The 23716-nt window shown below is 37.6% G+C and overlaps 1 protein-coding gene across 5 annotated transcripts in view; it reads left to right on the top strand.

Annotated features, from left to right (window-relative positions):
* drp2 (dystrophin related protein 2) overlaps positions 1-23716 on the top strand; it is a 291935-nt gene that overhangs the window by 218671 nt on the left and 49548 nt on the right. For all 5 annotated transcript variants that reach the window (XM_032554734.1, XM_032554735.1, XM_032554732.1 and 2 more), the window contains 2 exons: positions 3557-3703; positions 10392-10470. In XM_032554734.1, coding sequence (XP_032410625.1) covers positions 3557-3703; positions 10392-10470 — 226 coding nt within the window. The remainder of the gene's footprint in view (positions 1-3556; positions 3704-10391; positions 10471-23716) is intronic.

Below are 23716 nucleotides of genomic sequence, written 5' to 3'. Positions count from 1 at the left end.
AAATTGATGACACAGCAGCAAGTGAAGATAAATTTGTAAATGAATAAAGGAATGAAGTGTTGCACTCTGTGGCTTTTCATCAATTTCTTTTAATCCAGATGATGCCTCCAGCCTCATTTTATTTCTCAATATTTGCTATCATTGTAGAATAAAGGCACTTAGATGTTATTTAGAAAGTGCTCCAGTAAGACACTCAGTGTCTGTTTCACAATGAAGCTCTTTCATTGAATGTGGGCTGAGAAACGGGTCTATAGGATGCCAAGTTGCAAGTAATATTTGGAGATAGAGGTCAGAATAAGTCATAAATTGATCAAAAATGTTTAGCAACATGATCATGGCTTATATTGCAATATAATTATATATCATAGACTCATTTATATAAAACCTAATACTAGATTATTCATATTTTTGGTTGCTATTCAACCGGTTTGCTTTCACTCTGCACAAATGTCCATTTCTAAAATCATAAAAAAAGTTTTATTCATTCTTGTTCTGTTTCACAAATGTGTGCTACTTAGTTTATCAATCACATAAAAGCCAAAAATAAAAATACGTAGTTTGTTAGTTTATCTGTGCATTGGAACAAGTGTTTAAGATTTATAGCTTGAGATAATTTTCAGTTCTTGTCCCTGGTTGGGCTTTTAGTTCACATAAAAACAAAGAATATTAGCCATATGCAAATGAATACAGAGCAAAAGAAACAAAATTTTTTAAGACTCAGACTGAGACACTTATGGTGTTTTCACCTCCGATCGTCCCATAGATTGGGTTTGATTGGGGACCAAAATTGTAACATTTTCTGCTGCTGTAGTTAACTTTCACTCTACACTGTGTCAAACAAACCAAACCAGTTGAAAAACCTGTTCTCCTCCTCACCTGTGGTGGCGCTGCACTGAGAATGACAGAAGGAAACAACACAAAAACCTCAGAAGAAGACATGAATGCAACTTCCTTCTTCAACAGTGTGTTAGTGTGAGTCTTAATAATGTAAACAAAAATGGAGTAGCATCAGATTTTTGTGGTTGTAGGATTTCACTTCCGTCTTTGGTGAAAGACCAAGAGTCATTTCACCCACTAGTACCAGACTCTCGTGTTTGTTTTTGTTCAATTTACCCAGAACCCCCTTGCTTGGCGTTCACATATGCATTTGAACTGCACCAGAGTTCACTTCAACAGGCCTGAGACTGAAGGTTTTAGGCAGCGCAGAATTTGCTATTTTCAGTCTGCATCAGAATTCGATTGAGCATTCACATCTCCCCAAACAAACCGAGCTTAATAAAGAAATGGACTAGAGTTTGAATGAAACGGACTGAAACAGGGCTAAACAGTTTAGTCCAGAGCATCAACTTTGACCCGGCAAAAATCACATTTTGTCAAATGTTTAGCTTAATCTGATCTCAAGATACCAAGTAGTTGTTGAAATAATGACAATATTAAGTAGATACGTGTAATTTAAAGAGTCACAGATACCTCACCTTTAGTTAGAAGAAAATTAATAATTTAGATCAGCGGAGTCAAACTCATTTTCGTTTTGGGCCAAATCAATATCATGAAGGCTCTTAAAGGGCCAGTTGTGCCAGAATGTACTGATAAAACCTGTTCACAAACTGTTAAAATATCAATAAATTCTTAAAATAAATAATATTATTGAACATCTCTTCAGTTCCTCCAGGATTTCTTTATTCTTTTTGTGATTTTCTTGAGTCTTTGTGGTACTAATTCATGATGGTAAATGTGACTTTTTATGACTTGCTATACAGATCATGGACTATAATCTGACATCAGTTAAAGCTGAGGCAGCTGGTTAGTACAAGTAAGAAAGTTTTTCACAATTTTTGAGAAAGATCAGCTATAAACTCCCAATTAGTACAAAAAAGTGCAGGGATTTGTTGATTTTTACCTGAATTTCCACGACAATTCTCAAGAAACTGGAGGGACTGATTGATATAATTTGGCAATAAACAGATAAAACTGCATTGATTTGACTGAACACATAATATTTAAGCACATTAGGGGTTTAGTCTAGAATCTGGAGGGCCGCATAAAAAGCTATGGCGGGCCGGCTTTGGCCCACGGGCCTTGAGTTTGACATGTGATTTAGACCAAGTTAAAGGTTAAATTTTTTATTAGAGATAAACTCAATTTTATCCAGACTCTCAGAGACCAGGCACTAAAAAATGTCTCAAGTTACTGTGGTTACATTAAACCTGTTTATTTTTTGTACAGGAAAAGCTACCCTGATTTTTGAGATTGTTTCCACATTCTTTCAAACATTTAATCTTGCTGCTGCTATTTAGTAGCATTAATCTTGTGTTTGTTTATTCTATATCTGTGTGATGAGAAAGCAACATGAACAATAGTTTTTCAACAACAAGGCGGCTCTAAAATAGCCGTTAACTGCAACCTTACACTCTGTGATCAACTGAAGGATGGTGCTCAGACTCTTTTGTCACATCTTAGCTGAAATGTTTCCTATTTGTTAAAGAAATGCCTTTTAGGAGCTATTCGTCTGTTATGAATAGCAGCCAAAGTCCTCAAAATATTGAAGAAGAGCTTTTTAAAAAGACCTTCACAAAGCCTGAAGAAATATTGATCATGAATGCTTTAAAAGATTACCGGCAAACCTTGGCTCTCGGATAAAAGTCAGGGATAGTTTGAAGCAGTAATGAATGTCACTCTATTCTCCTTTTCTGAACCTTCACAAATTACATGTGTTTGTTTTTGTAGCCACTTTGTCTTCTGTCTTCTGCAACCCTTATAAAACTTATATTTTACCACCAGTACAGAGCAAAGACTTTAGCAATAATTGAAATTCTGGTGGTGAACCTGAGTTTTTTTTCTTAGTTTAAATCAATTTTGTTGTTTTAAAATGTTTCCAGACAAATTTATGAGCCGTCGGTTCTGTTGACCTTCATTACTTTTATATGATTTGTCCTGTTTCTTTTTGACATCAGATGGTTTTCTTTCATTGTCTGTTCATTTTTAGGCATATATCTGGAGTGATTAGTATTCATTTGCTTTGATTTCCAGATGTTAGCTCACTGTTGCTGTACAAAAGTTTGTGGAATGGAGAAATTTAAAAAAGATTTGGCAACATTTTATTTGATTTGGTGTGCATAAGACTGACGTGACACTGTCATAAACATGAAGTCTTCATGAACACTCATGGCTGTCATGAAGGTTCATTCAGTAAATAATTACACTATAATGCAACTTTTAATGCAACTTTGCATTTTAATCGACTTTGCATTAAAAGTGTCATCAAATGAGTGTTTGTAAATGAGTGTCATCATTTACAACTTTTAATGTAACTTTGTATTAAAAGTGTCACCTGTAATCGAATTTGCTTTAAAAGTGTCATTATTTACCAAAGACTTCTTCGTGTTTATGACAGTGTCATGCCAGTCTTATTCACACCCCTTCTCATAAAGTGTTACCAAATCTTTTCTTTGATTAGTCAAGTATTAGCTAAGTTGAGGTATTTTTTCTGATATTTACATTTATGATTATTGTTACCATTTTGTGCCTCTTTTTGTTCTCTTTCTGGCTCCTGCAGTTGTTCAAGGAGGAACTCTCGCAGGTGAAAGAGGGCATGAAGCAGGTCAATGAGTTGGCCCACCAGCTGGCAATCTCTGATGTCCATTTGTCGATGGAGAACGCCCGGGCCCTGGAGCATCTCAACAGCAGATGGAAAGTGCTTCAGGTAGAATTTATTGGCAGGTTTGATGCTGCCAGCAGCACGTTTTCCTGCAGGATGTGCAGGTGTAATATCTGGGGCTATAAAGGTGCCCATGCACATCAGAACAAAGTGAAAACCTTTCGTGTCAATACGTTGCATCATTCGTTGTGGTCCGGTTCCTCTTGCCTCTGTCTGAAGAATGTCTTTCAGAATCTCAGGCTTTCAACTCTTTCTCTACATTTTAACTCTGTGGGAGGAATTCACAATGCAGTCAATTTTTGAAAATATTTTGCATGTTCATCTTTTTTAATGCTCTTTAAAGAAATTTGCACCATTTTTTTGTATCATGTGATGAGTGACCTCAGTTCAGCTGGTGAAGAACTGATCGAAATAGAACAGAAAAACATTTCCCTCACTGAGATGATGATTTTTCTAATTAAAAAATACAGATTACATAAAAGACAAGAGAAGGATTCTTCCTTAGATTTATTAAAAGATAAATAACACTTATTAATAAATAAGAAAAGTTTCTCTGGCTTCTGTTGCAGAGTGCTGGATACATTCTCTGTCAAAGTTACCATCTGATTTCAGCAGATGGTATTTTTCAAAGCTTGCAGGACTTAAAAAGCTCTGATCTGAGAATCCAACTCTATCTGCTCTGGCCGTAATGCACAAATAAACACAACAGCAGACTTTCTCCATAACAGCTGATCTACAGCTCTGGAAAACATTAAGAGCCCACTGCATTGAACCCCACTGAAAACCTCCTGGTTATTCCACCAAATACTGATTTCTGAGTTAAAACATTAGTATTGTTGTTTCTAAATGAATATGAACTTGGTTTCTTTGCATTATTTGAGGTCTGAAAGCGCTGCATCTTTCTTATTTTGACCATTTTTCATTTTCTGCTAATAAATACAAAATTTTTGCTTGGAACTTTGGAGACATGTTGTCAGTAGTTCATAGAACAAAAGAACAATATTCATTTTACTCAAACATTACCTATAAAGAGTAAAATCAGAGAAACTGATCATTTTAAGTGGTCTCTTAATTTTTTCCTAGCACTGGGATGGCTAGGTTTTCGATTTCTCCCCAGAATGGCTGAAACAGGGCCAAAAGACCCTGTCCAAACTGACGACTGATGGCTCAAATTAGCCTCCATTCATCCATTTTTCTATGCTTCTATTCTTCAATTGTAAATGTGGTCGTTGACCGTCAGGCCAGAAGGTAGGAGTCTGAATAGTCCATGTTGGGGGTGGGTATCTATGATACCAACAGGAGATCAGATCTCCTGTAGGTAATGCTCTTCAGTCTAGTTTTGAAGCATACATGAAGTGTTGAAATAAAGCTAAGAGGGTATAAAATGACAGTTTAGAAATAAACTAACCAAATTAATTGTGTTGATCCACCTCAAAAAAATCATGCAAAAAGTGTAAGCAAAAGAGATCTGGGAGACTTTGCACATGCAAATTTGCATGCAGCCTTTTGTGCTGTGGAGGATAAATAGGTGACTGCTTCACCTATTTAGTTCACAAGAACTAATGGCATTTATTTCAGTCATAATCTTGTGGGGGGTGACCAAGGTTCCATCACTATGTGACTTCTATTTTACTGTCAGTCCTGCACTTTATATTTTATATTTAGATTTATATTCATATTTTATACTGTATTTTATTTTACTCACAACATTGGAACCTCAAACATTGTCCTGAGCCGTATGCAACGAAATTTCGTTCTGTATACACCCTGTGCATTGAAAATGACAACAAAGTCAGTCGAAGTCTAAGGAACAATTGTGCAACTGTGAGATGCGTTGAGGCCATTACCAGGGTACTTAAGGGTACTTAAGGGTACTTAAGGGTACTTAGGCCATTTGGCCATCTCTAGCCGGAATAGGAGTGTTGTCCACATGGACTACCTTCGGTAGTTCTAGCTGTGGAAAAACAATGAGTCTAGAGAGACTCTGTTTGCTTGGCATATTCTATTTTTACTGTTGCCTGTGGTTTCAGAAATATAAGTGCATCCAAATTTAAGTTTGCAGATATTTAGCACCTGTTAATGCCTCCGATAATTGCTCCATGAATCTCTTGGAGTAGATTTTTCATTCTCATAACTTCCTAACTAACCATTTAGCATATCAGCAGAAGAACTGCCTTTACAAGTTGTTTTTTTAAAATGTGTTTTTTCTAGAACAAAGTTCAACTTTTCAACCAAATGAGAAACATCATCAGTATTATAAACACAGAGGCAGGGATAGACTTTGAAACACAAACTGTGTAAATGTTATTACTCTTCATTTCAAATTCAATCATTAATTCTGTTGTAAAATGTTTCACTTTCTACCACTTTTGCTAATTACATGTTTTCTACTTGCTAAGATTTTTTTCAGCTGAATATCATCAGCATCAAATGAAGAAGAGACAAAAAAATCTTTATTTTAATGTAATATTACTGTCTGCTTTTAGCATCAGGTTTACCCTCTTGAACTGCACAGCATGTCATAACTTTGACTAATTTTTTGCACTTTGCACATATCTTTAATACGTTATGTCGCTGAGTGCTTCTGCTTTGGGGATCGTCAGTCGAGCTACGCGATAGTAATATTAACAGGCTGTTAAAAGCAAGCATGGACTCTCTTTTAAGTCCTGCTTTGAAAAAGATGAATTGAACTTTAGGAATTTCCATATAAAAATCTTCCATTAGAGATTTGATTGGATTTCCAAGGCGAGATTTTGGTTTGTTTTGCTTGGTCAAAATCGAAAAAGTTTTAGTTTTCAAAATCACACAGTTTTGTAGTGAGAACGTAGATCTATTTATGACAACAGATCATAAAATGCAAACATTTTTTTAAAACGACAAAGCTGCAGCAGGGTGATACATGTCATAAAGCTTAAATAATCTGAAAGTGACACTCCAGAATTCCTAAGAGGAGCAGTAAAAACTGATATTTGCAGTAGAAATGTTTGCTTGAACATGCACTTACAAAATGAGGGCAATACTTCATTGAATCTGAGGCACTTACCCTTAAAGCCTTTGAAACATTGAAGTGAGCTTCACTTCCCCTCCCTGCTGAGCTGATTGGATGAATGCACTAGCAGGGAAAGCTGCAGCGTTTTTCAAGCATCAGCTGCATCCACCGTCAGACTCTCTGCTCCTACAAACACAACAAAACCCTCTCAGCTTTCACCTGCTGTTAAAACATCCTGCTCACATTAAATAACCTTCATGACATCATTCTTCACAGCCTGACATGTCAGCCAGGACTTTTTTTACTCTCTCTGCCTCTCGTTTCAGATATTAATCATTTAAAACCACTTGGAAAGTTTGTAGAAATTAATATCCTACCTCCCACTTTGCATCCTAACTTTCTTCTGCTTTCAAAGAGTTTTTGTAGCTCAAAATTTTCCCATGTTTGATTTGCAACCCTTACAAATAAATCGATGTTCTAATGTTCTGTAAGAAAGTCTTGGTCCACATGTGGACAGATTTACCTCTAAGTTTCTCTGTCCCTTTTGGTTCAGATTCAAACATCTTCACAGCTGAACCATTTACATTTTGCAGACACTCAGGGTCTGTAGAAACTGCTTTGAAGATGTCTTCATCACCTTCCAGCATTTCCTTGAAAACTCCTTTGAGACTGACATTTGTAGAGCTACAAAAATAGAACAAATTGAAAGTCTAATCCATTCATTCTCCTTTTCCCTTTCAAGAAAAAAGATCTTTAAAACAGGTTAGCCCCTTTTTTCTTTTCTTCTCAGTTAAGTGATCTGTGTGCCTCAAGATAAAACCCTTTATTTATAGCTTTTGCTTTTATTATTATGGTAAAAAATGCTGTCCTGGATCTATATTTTCCAGCAGATATGTTTTGTTTTGTTTTTTTTCAAAACTTTCCATCTTTTTCCATCCTTTCTAAGATATAAACAGAAACCTTCCATTAGAAAGAAATAAAGAAAAACTATATCCAAACTATTTGGACTATTTCTGAGTTATTTTCACTGGGTAGTAAAGTCATCTGATAGTTTTGATTGTCTTTTTGTGTTGGTAATCTGGTTAATAAAGGTCCGTTTTCACAAAATGCAGTGAATAAATTGATTTTCAATCAATTAATCAATTTTCTGCACCAAGGAGTTCAGAACATATAAACACGTTTAAAATCAGGCTCTTTAAATACGTATATATTTAGAATTTTACATTGACATTGGTGACTGTGTACAGAATAGACCTGGGTGTTTTTGCTTATTGCGATGAAAACCAAGAGAAACCTTTTCCCATGTCCCCGTAAAATTGTAATTTAAGGTGTTCCCAAAAAAAAAAATGTCATAGCTGTTTGTGTATTTCTTGACCTTCTGTTTACACTTACTTATAAAAACACCTTGGAAATAAACATAGAAATAAATAAATGGCTTGCTAAAGTAATTAGGATTACCCAGAAATAAAAAACAAGAACTTTCCCAACATATTTGGTTATACTGTGTAACATGAATCCTGCTGGAAGCAGCCGTCAGGAAATTGGTGCGCTGCAGTCATAAAGGGATCGAGACGATCAGTAAAGATACTCAGGTATGCTGTGACATTTATTGATGCTCTGCTGGTTCCAACAGGTCCAATAAAAGAATCCCAGCCCCATTACACCACTAGCAGCAGCAGCAAACCGAATCTCTGATACAATGCAGTATGACGGCTCACCTTTAACCTTAGCAAGGCAATTTCATCCAGCTAATTGCCTTCTGTTTTTTCTGTTTTTCTAACCCTAAGCATAAAAGATGGCTCAGGGTGAAAATCTCTGTGGATTAAAAGTTCCTGAAATAGTCAGACGAGATCATTCGGCACAAACAAAGTGACCTAAATCATCTTCTTTCTTCAGTTTGAACTTCAGCCAATCATCTTCAGCATGGCTAGATGCTGCCATTTCATTGGCTGATTCATATTTATGTTAAAAGTTGATCCAGCCTAATAATTAGCATTTTTATTCCAGGTTAAGTAAAACAGTAATCCTATCTAGATAAATTTTTCTGTGCATCATTTGCTAACATTCTGACCTATTTCCAGTTGTGGGTAGAGTACTCAAAAAATACTCAAAAGTAGCGGTACTTAAACATATTTTTACTCAAGTAAAAGTAAAAAGTAGCCACTCAAGTAAAAAAGTATTTGGTAAAAAGTCTACTCAAGTACTGAGTAACGGATCAAACTATCAATCATTTAATATTTAAAACGTACAACATCAGACGGACCAAAATATGAAAGTGAAAGCAACAGAGAAATGTGGCTCTTGAACTAGGTGAGGGACATTTTTTCTTGTATATCGTGAAGTAATTATTAGGTTTAAATTCCAACATTAAGTTAAAACTCACAATTTAAGATTAATGAACTTAAAGAACAATGTTTAGACAACTTAAATCGACTTTATGATTTTTAATTTCTGAGTTAAAACAAAAAGAATTTTCTTGTTGACTTAAATTGCATTTTTTTTAGTTAAACCACCTCCAAATGATTTACAGTGCAGTTGAATCTTAAAAATACCAAAGATAACAGAATTAAAACAGAAGCAAATATGATCCCAGAGACACATTAACCACAAATTGTTCTTTAAAACACAAGCTTCAGCTGATATTTATCTCAAAAAGATTTTCTTTTCCTCTACTTTATGTTCTCAGTTAGGCCTGACTCTTATTTTAATGCAAAATCAACAAAAGTCCAAAGAAAAGCTTTAAAATGACTCAAAAAAGTCTGAATGTGTGAACTTGAAGTGGAAGACATGTGATAGTATTGTACACTGTATTTCCAGTGGCAGCAGGATGAAGTCACCTTTCTATTTGGTGTCAGTTCTATTCTAATTGAAATATTAAAAGCTTAATTGCTGCACCAGATTGATCACTGTTTATTATGGTTTGTCTGGCGCTAGTGGAAGTCCTTGTCCAAATTTGTTTTGCTAATATTTGCCGTTCACAGATAATTTAGTCATTTGTCTTCCTTATGCCCGGCTAAATTGCCTGTAGCGCAAATAGATCGTAGAACACAGCAAAGTTGGCAGTAACATCTCCCAGGCCCAACAACGGTCCTCTCTATTAGTCTAAAACAATTTAAATCAAGCTCTAGATTTTATTTTTGAATTTCCTGATCTGATAGATGTTCACTGAAATCAGGTTCTTAGTTTTTAAGAGCATTGTCTATTTAATCTTTATCTTTTTCTCCTTCTATCTTTGTCTGCCTACTCACTTCCCAGTGAGTGGATTTACCTCCCATTGTTTGAGGAGGCTGACATGGATTCATGTGCCAAATCCAATACTTTTCACATAAACTGGGATTAGACAGGCTAAATCTCATTTGGTGGGAAACCTACCAAATATTAAAGTTTTTTTTTTAAAACCATGTCAAGCTTAATTCTGTCAACTGAGTCTCCATGGTTATTGACGCAACATTTAACGCTTTCTCTCTGCAGCTCTCCACCACACGACTCTGCAGCCTGCCGTACTTTTCACATAACAAATCATTTTATAATCTCTGTCTTCATTTTCTACCTGCTGCTTTCAGGAGCTGGAGAAAAATCCCAAACAAATAAAAGCCCAGCTAATTTTACATTCAGCAGTTGGCTAATAGAGAAGAAGCAAGTAACCTGTGTGCGTGTTTGTTTTCCAATTGTGGAGGCTTGTGATAGGAAGCAGCAGGAGTGTCTTTGATTTCACTTCGTGCGTGTCTTTGTGTGTGTCCTCAGGGTTCCATTGAGGAGCGGCTGAAGCAGCTCCAGGATGCACACAGAGACTTTGGCCCTGGATCGCAACACTTCCTCTCCAGTAAGGGTCCTCCTCTGCTATTTGAAGTTGGTGCCTTGTGTTGCAACAATCTGTGGCGTGCTGTGCCAAGGCACCACCTCAAAGAAAGTGGATGCATGTATGTGTGTGGAGAGGAGTGAGGGGGTTAATACAATTAGAAGCTGTCAGTGTGTGTGTGCATTTGGGTTAGAGGTGGAGCTGGAGAGCTTGGTTCCTCTGGCGCACGTGGGCCTAATTTGATCAGAGAGCCACATTTATAAATTCTGTCTCTTCTTCTACCTGCTGTTCTGCAGAGGATGAGGAGAGGCAGTAGGTTGTCTAAAAGTGAGATCTGATTTAAATTGAGAATGAAATGTGAAAGCTTGGTTTTGTGTGAGTGTGTTTCTTCGGGTTCTCAAGTTGAGACCCATAAAATTGAACATAAAATGGTGCAAATTGAAATCATAAATGGAAACACGGGCATAAAAAAAAAAGTTCATTTAAAAAAAGTTTTTGCGAGGAGGTTTTTCAGACACATTGAAACACTTTTTCGCTTCATATGAGTCACGTGATCAACAGCCGGTTGTTCCTACTGGTCGAAACGACAAAGAAAACGACAGGAAGTGGTGGTAGGAGGACGATGATGGTTTGATTTTGTTTTAGTTTTTTTTAGACATTGTGCAGCTAGATCCACCAGAGCTTTCACAGCATCACACAGTTCATTCAAACTTGTTGAATCAGTGTCTAAAATTCTCTAAAACGCTGCACAAGTAGTTACTCCAAAGTATGTAGAGTTTGTCGCTCCAACGCCTGAATAAGACGCAGACCTCTCCTCTGATGTCTGATAATGATAGAGCGCCATGGCTGAATAAATATATATATGTGTATATGTATATTTCATTTAACTATTTACATCTATTGCTGTCATTATTTTTAATGCCTTATTGCGTAAACAAGCTTATTCACCGTGATTTTCATTAAATTTCTTATTTAATGGAAACTTCTGAGTTGTGAAATTGTGTTTTTTCAACTTTAGTTGAATGTAGACAAAGATTTGTGCAAATTTGTAATGGAAATGTAGCTAGTAGCATGTTAGAAGTAACAAATGAAGGCATGTAAACCAGCCTGTACTAACATTACTTTAGTTTATATATAGAAGACAAGATGTAATGCATCAAAATGCACCAACATAACCCACCACTCAGTTCTGCCTGATGAGTGGAGGAGCAACATGAGGCAGCATGTGAACGAGGCAAAGAAGTTATTCAGAAGGTTAAAAAGGTTTCTGATAGGTTTATTTTGTCACAACCTGCAAAGAACCAGCCAGAGACAGAGATTAGGTTTCTTTTGATTTCTTTTCTGCAGAATAGGAGAATTGAGAACAGACGCGACGAATCGCTGTCAAACACTGTCCGGACTCAATTCTGCCAGTTCTTTCTTTGCATTTCTCTTTATTGTATAGAAAAAGGAGGTTGGGCTTCTCTTCACACAGTCACACAGAGAATTGACCAACCGTCTTTACATTCTGGAACCTCTCATGGACATGCCCTTATAAGGGCATGTGGCTGACCACAACTAATCAGTTACATATGGAACTAATAACACATGAATGTTTAACGTTTTTAGCTTCTAAGCAAACATCCTAAACAAAGTTAATAACATACTACAAAAGAAAGAGAAGTTAAGTCAATATAAAAAGAAGAATAATATGAGAGTAATAATATAAAAGAATAATATGAAAAGAATAATATGAAAACATAACTTGTAAAATAAACTCATGAGTAAATGAACAGGAGGATAACTTTCCTAACATTTCCCACCTGTTTTTCATATTAAGCATGAAAAGTCTAACACAGACATCAGGAATACATCACTTGCTGGCACATTTTCAATGCATCCATCATAACGTTAGACATCAGGGTGCCCCTCAGTGATAGAGGCAACAAGTTGATATTGATATAGAACATGTCCAACAGTTTTGGCTATCAGAGATTTTAGACATGGGATTATGCAGGCAGTAAAAATACAAAACAAGAAAAGAATAATAAGAAGAGGCATCATTAATTTCAACAGCAGGTGCCACCATGGTCCAGATATGAACCAAGAAAGGAAATCTCCTTGTGAGGGAACAGCATCCTGTAACATGGCTTGTTGCAGATTCTTTAAGGCAGACATGGCTTCAGCAATATGAGTTTCATTAGCATCAGAAATATAAGTACAACAAGATGTTCCTATCATTACACACACACCACCCTGACTAGCTGTAAGTATGTCTAACACCATCCTGTTTTGGAGAACCATCAGTCGCATTTCACTAAGTTGTTGATTTTGTCCTCTCTCAATGTCCATGGTAATATTTACCAGGGTCTTCATTCTGTAATCCAAAGTTTCAATCATCAGCATAGATTTTGCTACTCCAACCCATGGAAAAATTGACAGTCCCCATTTCCCAGCAGTACTCCAATGTTTGTGTTCTTTGGGAACATTTGAACCCCAGATAGGATCATGTGGCTGGAAAACAATTTCTGAATTTCTCCGCCGTCGCAGGTGATGAGAGTGTACTGCTGCAGTAGATACAATGATGGTATGATCAGAGACAAACACAGGAGCACAAGTACCTGACCAGTTCATGGGTAGCGACGCATAGATATTACTTCCTCCACACAGAAACCAACCACCCTCAGTAGGATAATTTCCTCGAGGTGTCCACATGGGACATGGAATAAGAGTCCCATCAGCACTTGGACAAACGGAGCTAGGAAATAAATCAGTGATATTTTGCTGGCATCCAGGTACATGGCCTACCCGAACAGTCCAGTTTCCTGGTGGAGAATGGATACAGACCGGATGTTTTGTCCCTGACATCGTGACAGCTTTCATCCGTGATGGGTATCCAGTAACATTACTGTAGGTGAAGATGGGCGTCACGCCAGTGCACACTCTTTTCATCAGGATGTCACCATCTGAAGTGTTGACTGGAGTCGCTGGCATGAAACGTAAAGCACAAGAGGCAAAACAGACAGCTTGGGACCTGTTCATGGGACTGACATACAGAGTAGGTTTTCTGGTAGACTTTGGCATCACCGAGCAGACGTAGCAGTTGGTCATATTCCGTTCTTTGGCCAACATCTCCACATAAGTCTGCCATATGTTGTCATGGTGATGGTCTGGAAGGTGTCCTAGCCAGATCTTCATAGCAGTGGTATGGACAAATCTTCTCCCCAGATGGATTAGTGAGGTTGGACTGAAAAAACAGGACACGCACACAGCAGCCACAGCACAAAAGAGGCCCCATCTCCATGAGGACCCCATCTTTGCTCAGTTACAGAGATGTTAGAGTTTACCTAGGACTCTATGGAACAGGGATGTGATGAGTTCTTCTGCTGACGTTGAGACGTGTGACCCTATATAGCCACACCCCTTTGTAGTCAGATCTTCCCCACTGCCCCCACCTAGGTCTCCAACACTCTCTGCAACTTACAGTGGCTGAGGTGAATCCAGGATGGTCTCTCAGCGATCTTTACTGCAGTGGGAGTGGTCAAAAGCACTTGAAACGGTCCCTCCCACCGTGGGCAGGCCCAGTTCTGTCTCTTAATGGCCTTGATGAAAACCCAATCGCCTGGTTTCACCACCTGGAGGTCCTGTGAAGACAAAGGTTCTTCTGGCAGTGAATTTGCATTTGACACTTCTTTAGACTGTAACATTTCCTTCATGTAATCAGCTAAAGTTTTTTCACTGTCATCTGGTGGTGGTGTGGTGTCTTTAAATAAAGGAAGCTTAAAAGCTCTGCCGTGTACTATTTCAAAAGGAGTTAAACCATTCTCAGTGGGCACAATTCTCATGTACATTTTCACTAAATCCAGACACTCTGGCCATGGCCTTTTGGTTTCTTCCATACATTTTTTGAGTCTGGATTTAACAGTAGAATTTGCTCTTTCAATTAACCCAGCGCTTTGGGGATGGTATGAACAGTGATTTTTTAATGTTATCTGCAATCTGTCTGCCATTAACCGAATGACTTGATTCACAAAATGTGGACCATTGTCACTGTAGATTTTCTGTGGGATGCCATGAGTTGGAATGATAGTTCTGCATATTGCTTTAGCTACAGTTAGTGCATCCGCATGTTTTGATGGGACAATTTCAACCCATTTAGAAAAAGCATCAATCATCACTAAGCAAAATTTATAGGGACCACTTTGAGAAAGTTCAATGAAATCCATATGCATAGTCTCAAATGGGTATTGTGGCTTAGGAAATTGACCCCTCTTTGGTCGAACATTTCCTTGTGGATTATGTCTTACACAGATTGTACATGCTCTACAGAAAGTTTTAGCATATACATTAAACCCAAACACTGAAAAATGCTGCTGAATTATGTGAACCATCCCACCTGTGGACACATGGCAACAACTATGAGTCAGAATTGCTGCAGCATTAAAAAGACTTTTAGGAAGAATAGGTTTATTGTTAAGCATATAAAGGCCTGTTGTGTTCTTAACAGCACCCTTACTGAACCATGAGCGTTGTTCAGCACGGTGAGCAGCTTGTTGGTGTGACAGGAGAATTTCTAGATCAATAAGAAGTTCCTGTGATGTCGCATGATATATTTCTGACACACCAAAAGCGCCTGTAGCAGCTAGCTTAGCCGTGTTATCTGCATAACGATTACCAGTAGACACAAAATCAGTCCCTTTAGTGTGAGCAACACATTTGAGAAGGGCCAACTTAGATGGTAAAAGTATGGCCTGAAGCAGCGATAACAGAAGCTTAGCATGTGTAACAGATTTGCCAGTACTAGTAGTCATACCCCTGCGTTCCCATTGTTTAGCAAAAAAGAAAACTGTAGAAAATGCATATTGACTATCAGTATAAATAGTGACATCTTGACCTTTAGCCAACTCGCAAGCCCTGGTCAAAGCAATTAGTTCAGCAGCCTGGGCTGAATGATGAGCTTTGATCTGTTTGGCTTCAACTACTTCACCAGCAGAGGTCACCACTGCGTAACCTGTTTGAGTCTCCCCTTTGTAATTTTTGGAACAAGATCCATCCACAAACCATACATTGCCAGTTTTTAATGGCACATCAGACAAATCTGGACGAGGTAATTGTAATTTTTCAGTTTCAAACACACAGTCATGTGGAACACCGTCTGTAGCAGTTGGAACAAGAGTAGCAGGATTAAGAACAGTACATCTCTGAATTGTTAAATGAGGCTGAGAAAGCAAAAGTGCTGTGTAGGAGAGCTGTCGAGCAGGTGACAGAAAAGACATTTTTGCCTGCAACAACAGCACATCTACAGCATGAGGAACTAATAAATTTAGTGAGTGATATAAGACCACTTCTGCTGAACTTTCTACAGCTAGAGCAGCTGAGCATACAGCTTGTAGACATAAAGGAAGTGCAGATGCGACTGAGTCTAGCCGTTTGGAATAATATGCGATAGGTTTTAATTTTCCTCCATGAGACTGTAACAGGACTGAACACATAAACCCATTTTTACAATCAACAGTTTGAACGAATGGCTTCCTGTAATCAGGTAGCGCAAGAACTGTGGATGAGATAAGCTCTGTTTTCAAATCTGTGAACTGTTTTTCAGCTTCAGGTGTCCATGTTATCACCTCAGACATGGCCATAGGAGTCTCATAAATGAGATTAAGTAGCAGTTGTGTTTTTTCTGCAAACTGTGGGATCCAGGCTCTGCAATAATTACAGAGGCCTAGAAAAGCCATCATCTGTTTTTTTGTTACAGGTTTTGGAGCATTCGCTATTGCAGATTTACGCTCATCATGTATTTCCTTCCCATTTTCAGAAATCTGATGTCCCAAATAGCGAACTTGTTGTTGAACCCACTGTAATTTTGATTTGCTAACTTTATTTCCAGTAGATGCAAGGTGATGTAAAAGTTGCAGAGAATCTGCTTTACATGCTGCTTTACTTTTAGATGCTATGAGAAGATCATCTACATATACCAGGATTTGACTACCATTTTGCGGAGTAAAACTTTCCAGACAAGTCATAACTGCTTGTGTGAAAATAGTTGGACTATCAGCAAAACCCTGTGGCAAACGCGTATAAGTATACTTTTTTCCTTCAAAAGTGAAAGCAAACCAGTATTGTGAGTCAGGATGTACTGGTATTGAGAAAAAAGCATTACTTAAATCGATCACGGTGAAAAATTTGCTTTCTGGGTCTAGGGAATTAAGCAACGTGTGTGGATCTGGAACGTTTGGGGCTCGAGTTTGGACTGCTGCATTTACAGCTCGGAGATCTTGGATCATCCGCCAATTTTTTCCATCAGCCTTTTGTACTGGAAAAATTGGAGTGTTACATGGTGAATCAAAACATGGTCTAATTATTCCAGCATCCAAAAGGTCCTGTACAACAGGTTTTATTCCTTCCTGTGCATCCGGTTTTAACGGGTATTGTTTTATTCTGGGCCTACACTGTGATTTTGGAGTAATAGTGACTGGTTCCACTATAGTAATTAATCCTACATCTGTTGGACCTGTGGACCATAATGAAGCAGGCAAAGTCTGTAGGTCATCCTCATCAGACTGCGATAGTAGGACTGTAGAATCTAGATTAAGTCAAGGAGAATCTGTAACTTTTGGTTCTGTATCGAAGAGAACTCTGTACGACATTCTCCAAAGCTGTGTACTCGGACTGTACATCCAGCCTAATTTTTGAGAACAAGGCAGAAAATCAGATGCCATTTCTGCTGCTTTTAAACGGGGACCTGTGTCTCTGCTTTGTGTGTCATCAGCTTTAAACAAAGACAGATGTGGGACCCCTGGTAGGCAATAAAGAGATAGCTGTTGTGTGGGCAGAAGCACAGAAGCTGCTGCAAATGAGTTTCCGTCAGTATATAAATACTGAGTAGTCACCAACATTGGTTCCTGCTTTAAGAATTTTTTTGCATATCTGTCATCTGTTGTTAAACACACATTCATGATAACTTCTAGTTCTGCTAACGGTGTTTCATCAACAGGGACAGACAGAGACTCTTTTGCTTTGATTAAGAGTTCACTTTTTTCACTTATCTGTTTAAGAAATGGCAGCTGCAGAGCATAATACATTGGTTTTTCAGTTACTGTGGCCATAACGTTTTCAACTCTTACAGCTTTCATTCCTCCCTTTGTAGGGAAAATTGCAATGCCTAATTTTCCCATCAAATCGCGCCCTAAGAGATTAATTGGGCAGCTAGGTGAAATTACAACAGGGGCGTGCAGCCTTTTTCCTGTCTGTGGATCACAGATGTCAGTACAGCGTGACATCCACTCCTGTGAAGTTTGACCATTTGCTGATTTTACAAATATAGGAGTATTGGAGGATTTGAGTCCTACACTGTCTTTAACGCAAGTTTTACAAGCTCCAGAGTCACATAAGAAAGTCACAGGCTGACCATGGACAGTCAGAACAATATACGGCTTTTCTTTTAATGCATTTAATAGTTCCATTGTCCCATACACATTAACAACTTGAGTCTGAACTTCGTTTTTAACAGTTGATTCATCTAGTCACGCCTGATAAGGTCGTGAATTGCCCCTGCGACCTCTCCTCCTCCCCCTTTGGTGTGGCGCCTGTCTCTGATTAGGACATTCTTTTGACCAGTGATCTAGTGACCCACAAATCCAACACCCCTCCTCTGTTTGTGGTATTCTATTTCTTAACTGAGACAACCCCCTAGACCGAGGGCCACCTCTATTTCCTTGAAAACCACCTCTATTTCCTTGAGGGGGTCGGGTGCTTTGAAATGAAAACACTTCCTCTGGGTCAGAGGTGGAATCTGCCCAGAAGATTTGTGCATCTCCCTTTGTTTTTGCATGTTTCTCTGCATGCCGTGCATACTCCATTAACTCATGAACGGTGGAGGTGTTAAATGCTACCAGATGTTTTCTAATCCATTTAATCCATAGGAATTATAAATCCCCTCCATGTCCATGATCCATTTATCAAGATCTTCTTTTGGAGAAGTTACACCTTCTACAGCTTTTCTGGCTTCTTCAAGAGACCACGGACGGAAAACTAGTATTGTAGGTTGTTTATTTTCCTCTCCCGGATTAGGATTTGCAACCTGAACCATCGGATATAACTCTTCTGATGGCTCAGACAGTGAAGGGTACAACTTTTGATATGAGCTAGAAGAACCCGGAGTTTTAGAAGAATTATATGGAGGAGGATTTTCCATTTGTACATGGATTTTAGCAGTTATTGGGGTTGTTTTACTACGAGTAGATTGAGAGGGACCCAAAGTTTCCTCTTTTTTTCCTAGTTTTTCAGGCTGGCCTGTTGAAACCCCCCTTAATGCCTCTGGAGCGTCCTCCTTTGGGTCAAAGGCTGGGGGTGGGGTTTTTTGTGCACATACTTGAGCTCGAGGTTGAGTTTCATTATCTTCTGGTCTAACAAACAAAGCTTCGGTTTTTCGGCCTAATTTATTTTTAGCACGCGCATTATGTCTATTTTGTGCCTGGGTTAACCACTTACGTGCAACTACAAGTTCCTTTAATTTTTTCTGTTGTCTGGTACCAGTTTTTGAACTAACACTTGTTTCTAATTTACACACCACGTCCTTCCATTGTTCCACTTTCAATACACCATTTATTCCATACTTCTTTTTCCATTTGGCGAGGTATTTTAAGTTACCTGGCTCCATCTCACACATAAACTTTTCATCCCCTTTAAGACTTTTCACCTTCCCATGTGAAGAACCCATTTTTTACAGTGTTTTCGTCCCGTTCTTTATGACACCTAGGGTGGACGCTACAGAACGGGGGTTGGAAGTGGGGTGGTGGTTAAATTCTTGTCGTGGTAATCCTCGCTTCGACTCAACTCAATAAATGATTTGAGTGGAGGATTCTTGCTACACATCCCCAACAAGGCCCACCACTTGCTTTCCCACTGTGTTTTTAAAGGTTTCACAGGTTTCTTTCCCTTCGTGTGTGTGTTTTATACTTTCCCTTCTTTACTTTACATCAAACGGGGGACTGAAAACCACCCGGATACCACATTATTTACTTACTTGGCTGATTCCTGCTCTGTCTCGGGTCTGAGTCCCGTCAATCCGCCGTTGGCTGAAAGAGGTTGACCTAAGACACTGGCCCAGCGGGGAATTTACCCCCCGGGACTTTCAGGTTAAAGAACCTGACTGCCGGCAGTTTTCAGCGCGTCTTTCCTCCGTCTGTCAGCGGCGGGTATGTTGGGAATCCCGGACGAGCCCCCAAAAATGATAGGTTTATTTTGTCACAACCTGCAAAGAACCAGCCAGAGACAGAGATTAGGTTTCTTTTGATTTCTTTTCTGCAGAATAGGAGAATTGAGAACAGACGCGACGAATCGCTGTCAAACACTGTCCGGACTCAATTCTGCCAGTTCTTTCTTTGCATTTCTCTTTATTGTATAGAAAAAGGAGGTTGGGCTTCTCTTCACACAGTCACACAGAGAATTGACCAACCGTCTTTACATTCTGGAACCTCTCATGGACATGCCCTTATAAGGGCATGTGGCTGACCACAACTAATCAGTTACATATGGAACTAATAACACATGAATGTTTAACGTTTTTAGCTTCTAAGCAAACATCCTAAACAAAGTTAATAACATACTACAAAAGAAAGAGAAGTTAAGTCAATATAAAAAGAAGAATAATATGAGAGTAATAATATAAAAGAATAATATGAAAAGAATAATATGAAAACATAACTTGTAAAATAAACTCATGAGTAAATGAACAGGAGGATAACTTTCCTAACAGTTTCCAATAAACAGGACGTTAGCGATGAAGGATGCTGATGTGGCGCCGTCCCGGTGGATTCACAAATCATCTTTTTATGTCTCCAACTGACAGAAAGGTCAAATTTAACTTCTGTCGTTGGCTTGGACAATGGTTTGGTTTCAAGCAGTCCTCCAACCCTCCACAGCTACTATTCTGCAACTTTGAGATGAATCCCTCCTCCAGAACACATAAATCAGGTGAATGGCTCGTTAGCAGGCCTCTGCAGGGCTGAGTGGCTGCAGATGAGGGAAATCAGCTCTTTGATTCAGGTGAGATGGAGCAGGAAACATCTAAAAGTTACAGGATAGAAACGCTCAAGGACTGGATTGATCTCTGAGTTAAAGTCTTGACTTTTTAAATGTTTCAATATTTTACTGATTGAATTGATTGCATCAGTAAAATATTATCAGTAGATTAAATCTGTAACTCAGGAGAAATATTAAGTATTGACTCAGTTATCTATGTTCTCCTCCTGTCCTTGTGTCTGCAATTAATTAATAAATCAATCGGATGATAAATTAAAATGAGTTTGATCATTTCCATTCTGATGAGTAATACTTTTTGTTTACAGAGACATTATAACTCATTTTATTTATTGTTGTGGTCGTATGCAGGTTTTTATTTCAGTTGTATTTATTGTTTTTGGTTGTCGGGTTTTATTTTGGATATTTAAGATATCATCCAGTTATGATATGGTGTGCAGTGTCCTTTAGAAAATTAAAGTTTATTGGTCTTTGAGAGGGCGAACTTGCATTATAATGCCATTATTAATATATTAATTGAAAATGGTCTCAAAACAACAATATAATCGGTTATTGCAATAGTTACTGGGACAGTCTATCATCCATCAGCATTTGTTATTGTGAAAGGCAATGCATAAATATTAAAATCATAAAATCAGGAATGCTAAACTGTCTTTGCAGCAGCAGGAATAATTTTTCCTGAGCTGTTGTAAGTAAAAACTATTAGTTTGTTTTATAAATTTTAATTTTGAATTTTTATGTTAATACTATGCTAATCGTATTTTACCTTTCAAACAAGCTCAAGTCTCGTTTCTGCTGGATTATTTGGAAATGTTTTGCTGTTCGCTAAAGCAATAACTTCTCTGATGAACACATTTTCTCTTCTTTTATAAAGAATTAGTTTTTCTTTAAACTTTGAACTAATTAATTATTGAAGATTATTCAAATTATATCTGAATAAAAATATTGACTGTTTTTACAAGTCATTCTGTAAAGTTGGTTACTCTGTCAAGGCGAGGTCAGTGTTGAAAACTTGGCTGTGAAAAGAAAATTTCTGCACATTTAATGTATGGAGGCACTGCTGAAAACTTCTGGTTTACATAAAATTACAACAATACAAAGAGTTTGTATCTCCTGAACGTCTTACAACCTCCCGTCTGTTTTATTGTTTTATTTATGTGAAAGACCAACATGCTGTCTTTCACAAAATACATCGTGAAAGACATGATGTCTTTCACAAGTGTTAGGAAAATAATACAAGTTCTTATAAAGTCAGGAAAAAAAGCATTTTTCACATTGCATTTATGTTCAGCTCCCTCTGTAAAAGCACCACTTACTGGATTTACAGCTGCTGGTCTTTAGGAGAGAATAAAATGTCTCAGTCACCAGATTAGATGCAGAGTTTCTCAGTAAAGTCCAGGTTTTGCTGTAAAGTCTCAGCTGGATTTAACTTGGCCACACTAACATACCGTATTTTCCAGACTAAAAGACTCACTTAAAAAGTCTTTAATTATATTAAAGTAACCTGGAGCACCTTATATATTGTTCTGGAGTAAAACAACCCCACTAGTGAATTAGTGCAGATTATTTCTGGTTGTGCTTACTGACCTCGAAGCGATTTTGTGTCAAAATGTTTTAGTTGCACTACGCCTGCCGAAGTCAGCAGAGTGACCCGTCCTGTGCTTTGACTGACTGTTTTGTTTTGCTTAATCCTCCTTATAGTCCGGTGAGTTTATAAATTTAAAAAGATCAAAAACAGATCATATCGTGCAGAAGGTACGGTAGATATACTTTGATCTAAACCATTTTATGGCACATTTTTATGTTTGTTAAGAGTTGTTGTTCTGTTAGGATTCTTTTGCAGCCTACAGCAGATTTTCTGTCCAGGTTTACACTGTATTCCTGTTAATCCATTTACCAAAGCAGTAACCAGCTTGATGCTGCCACCACCATGTGTCACAGTGGAGATTCAAGTTTTCACATATAGTTTGTGGGAAACTGCAAGCAAGACTGTGACTTTCCTTCAACAGCAGCTTTCTTGTTACAAAACTTTCATAAAGGTCAGAATTATGAACTGTGTAATTAATAATTATCCTGTTGAAAGATAATCGTACTACAATGTATTAGGGCCAGACTAAGAAAATAAAACAATGTAATCACAGGAATTAAGTTACAATATTATGAAAATAAAGTAAAAGTCAAACTCTATTTGTTCAATTCATTATATGTACTAGACATACAAAGAATCAGATTATGTTTCTCACCATCTGGAAAACTAATAACTTAAACATCAGATAATATTAAGAACAAACAAACTTGCAAGAATATTATGTCTTTATTCTTGTAATATAGTGACTTTATTTTAAAAGTTGACTACTGTGATATTTTTACACCTTTATTATCTTAATATTATGACTATTCTTGTAATTTTATTATTGCTTTTTAATATTTTCTTAGTACGGCCCTAGTTCTCCATCATATACTCCAAACCGAGCTGAAAAAGTGTAAAAAACTCTGTTTTTATTTGAGTTTATCCGAACCAGAGCATCTGCTAGGAACATCTCAGCTGACCTTCATCCTGATCAGAGCTGCCAGACTGGAGTTCATTAACAGCTTTGCTTTTTTTTTTTTTTTTTTTTCGCAGCTACTTTGCAGGAAAATTCATGTTGATGTAAGATTTACAAAATGTTGTAAGGGTTCCAGGAAATGAATTTAAAGGAGAAAAGTTTAAAAATGACAAGCTTATCCAGTCTGCGAATGAACAGAATCCTGAATAATAGTAACCGGTTTTAAAAGGAAATGTTCAGGAAATGTTTTAGAAAGTTTATTCTTTTAAGAGCTGAACGGGAAATGAACTTCAAATGTGTCGGTGTTTACATAAATGACTGATAAACGTAGAACTGCCTGGTTTTATTTCTTCATTCACTTGCAAATAAATGTGTCCCTCACAGAGCTCTGTTATCAAAATCACCAAAACACTTTTTATAAAGAAATAATCTGCCAGTAGCTTTACACCAATATCAACAAATTATTGACTTTTAACCAATATCTTGCTTAAAAGTTATCTGTAAGTTTGTTTTGAATTATTTCAGGTGTACTATGTTATTTTCACTGGAAACTAGATCAAAAATACTTGGTAATATTTTGTTATTTTGCCATTAATAGTAACACTTTATATGAAGGGGTGTGCATAAGACTGACATGACAAAACACCCGTTGTAAACAAGAAGGAGCCTTCATGAATGTCTTCACTAATGACGCAAAGTTGCAC

Source organism: Xiphophorus hellerii, chromosome 23 (genome assembly GCF_003331165.1).
Source record: "Xiphophorus hellerii strain 12219 chromosome 23, Xiphophorus_hellerii-4.1, whole genome shotgun sequence".
Lineage (NCBI taxonomy): Eukaryota > Metazoa > Chordata > Actinopteri > Cyprinodontiformes > Poeciliidae > Xiphophorus > Xiphophorus hellerii.
Note: the sequence above shows the minus strand (reverse complement) of the source record. Positions and strands in the feature narration are given on the sequence as shown.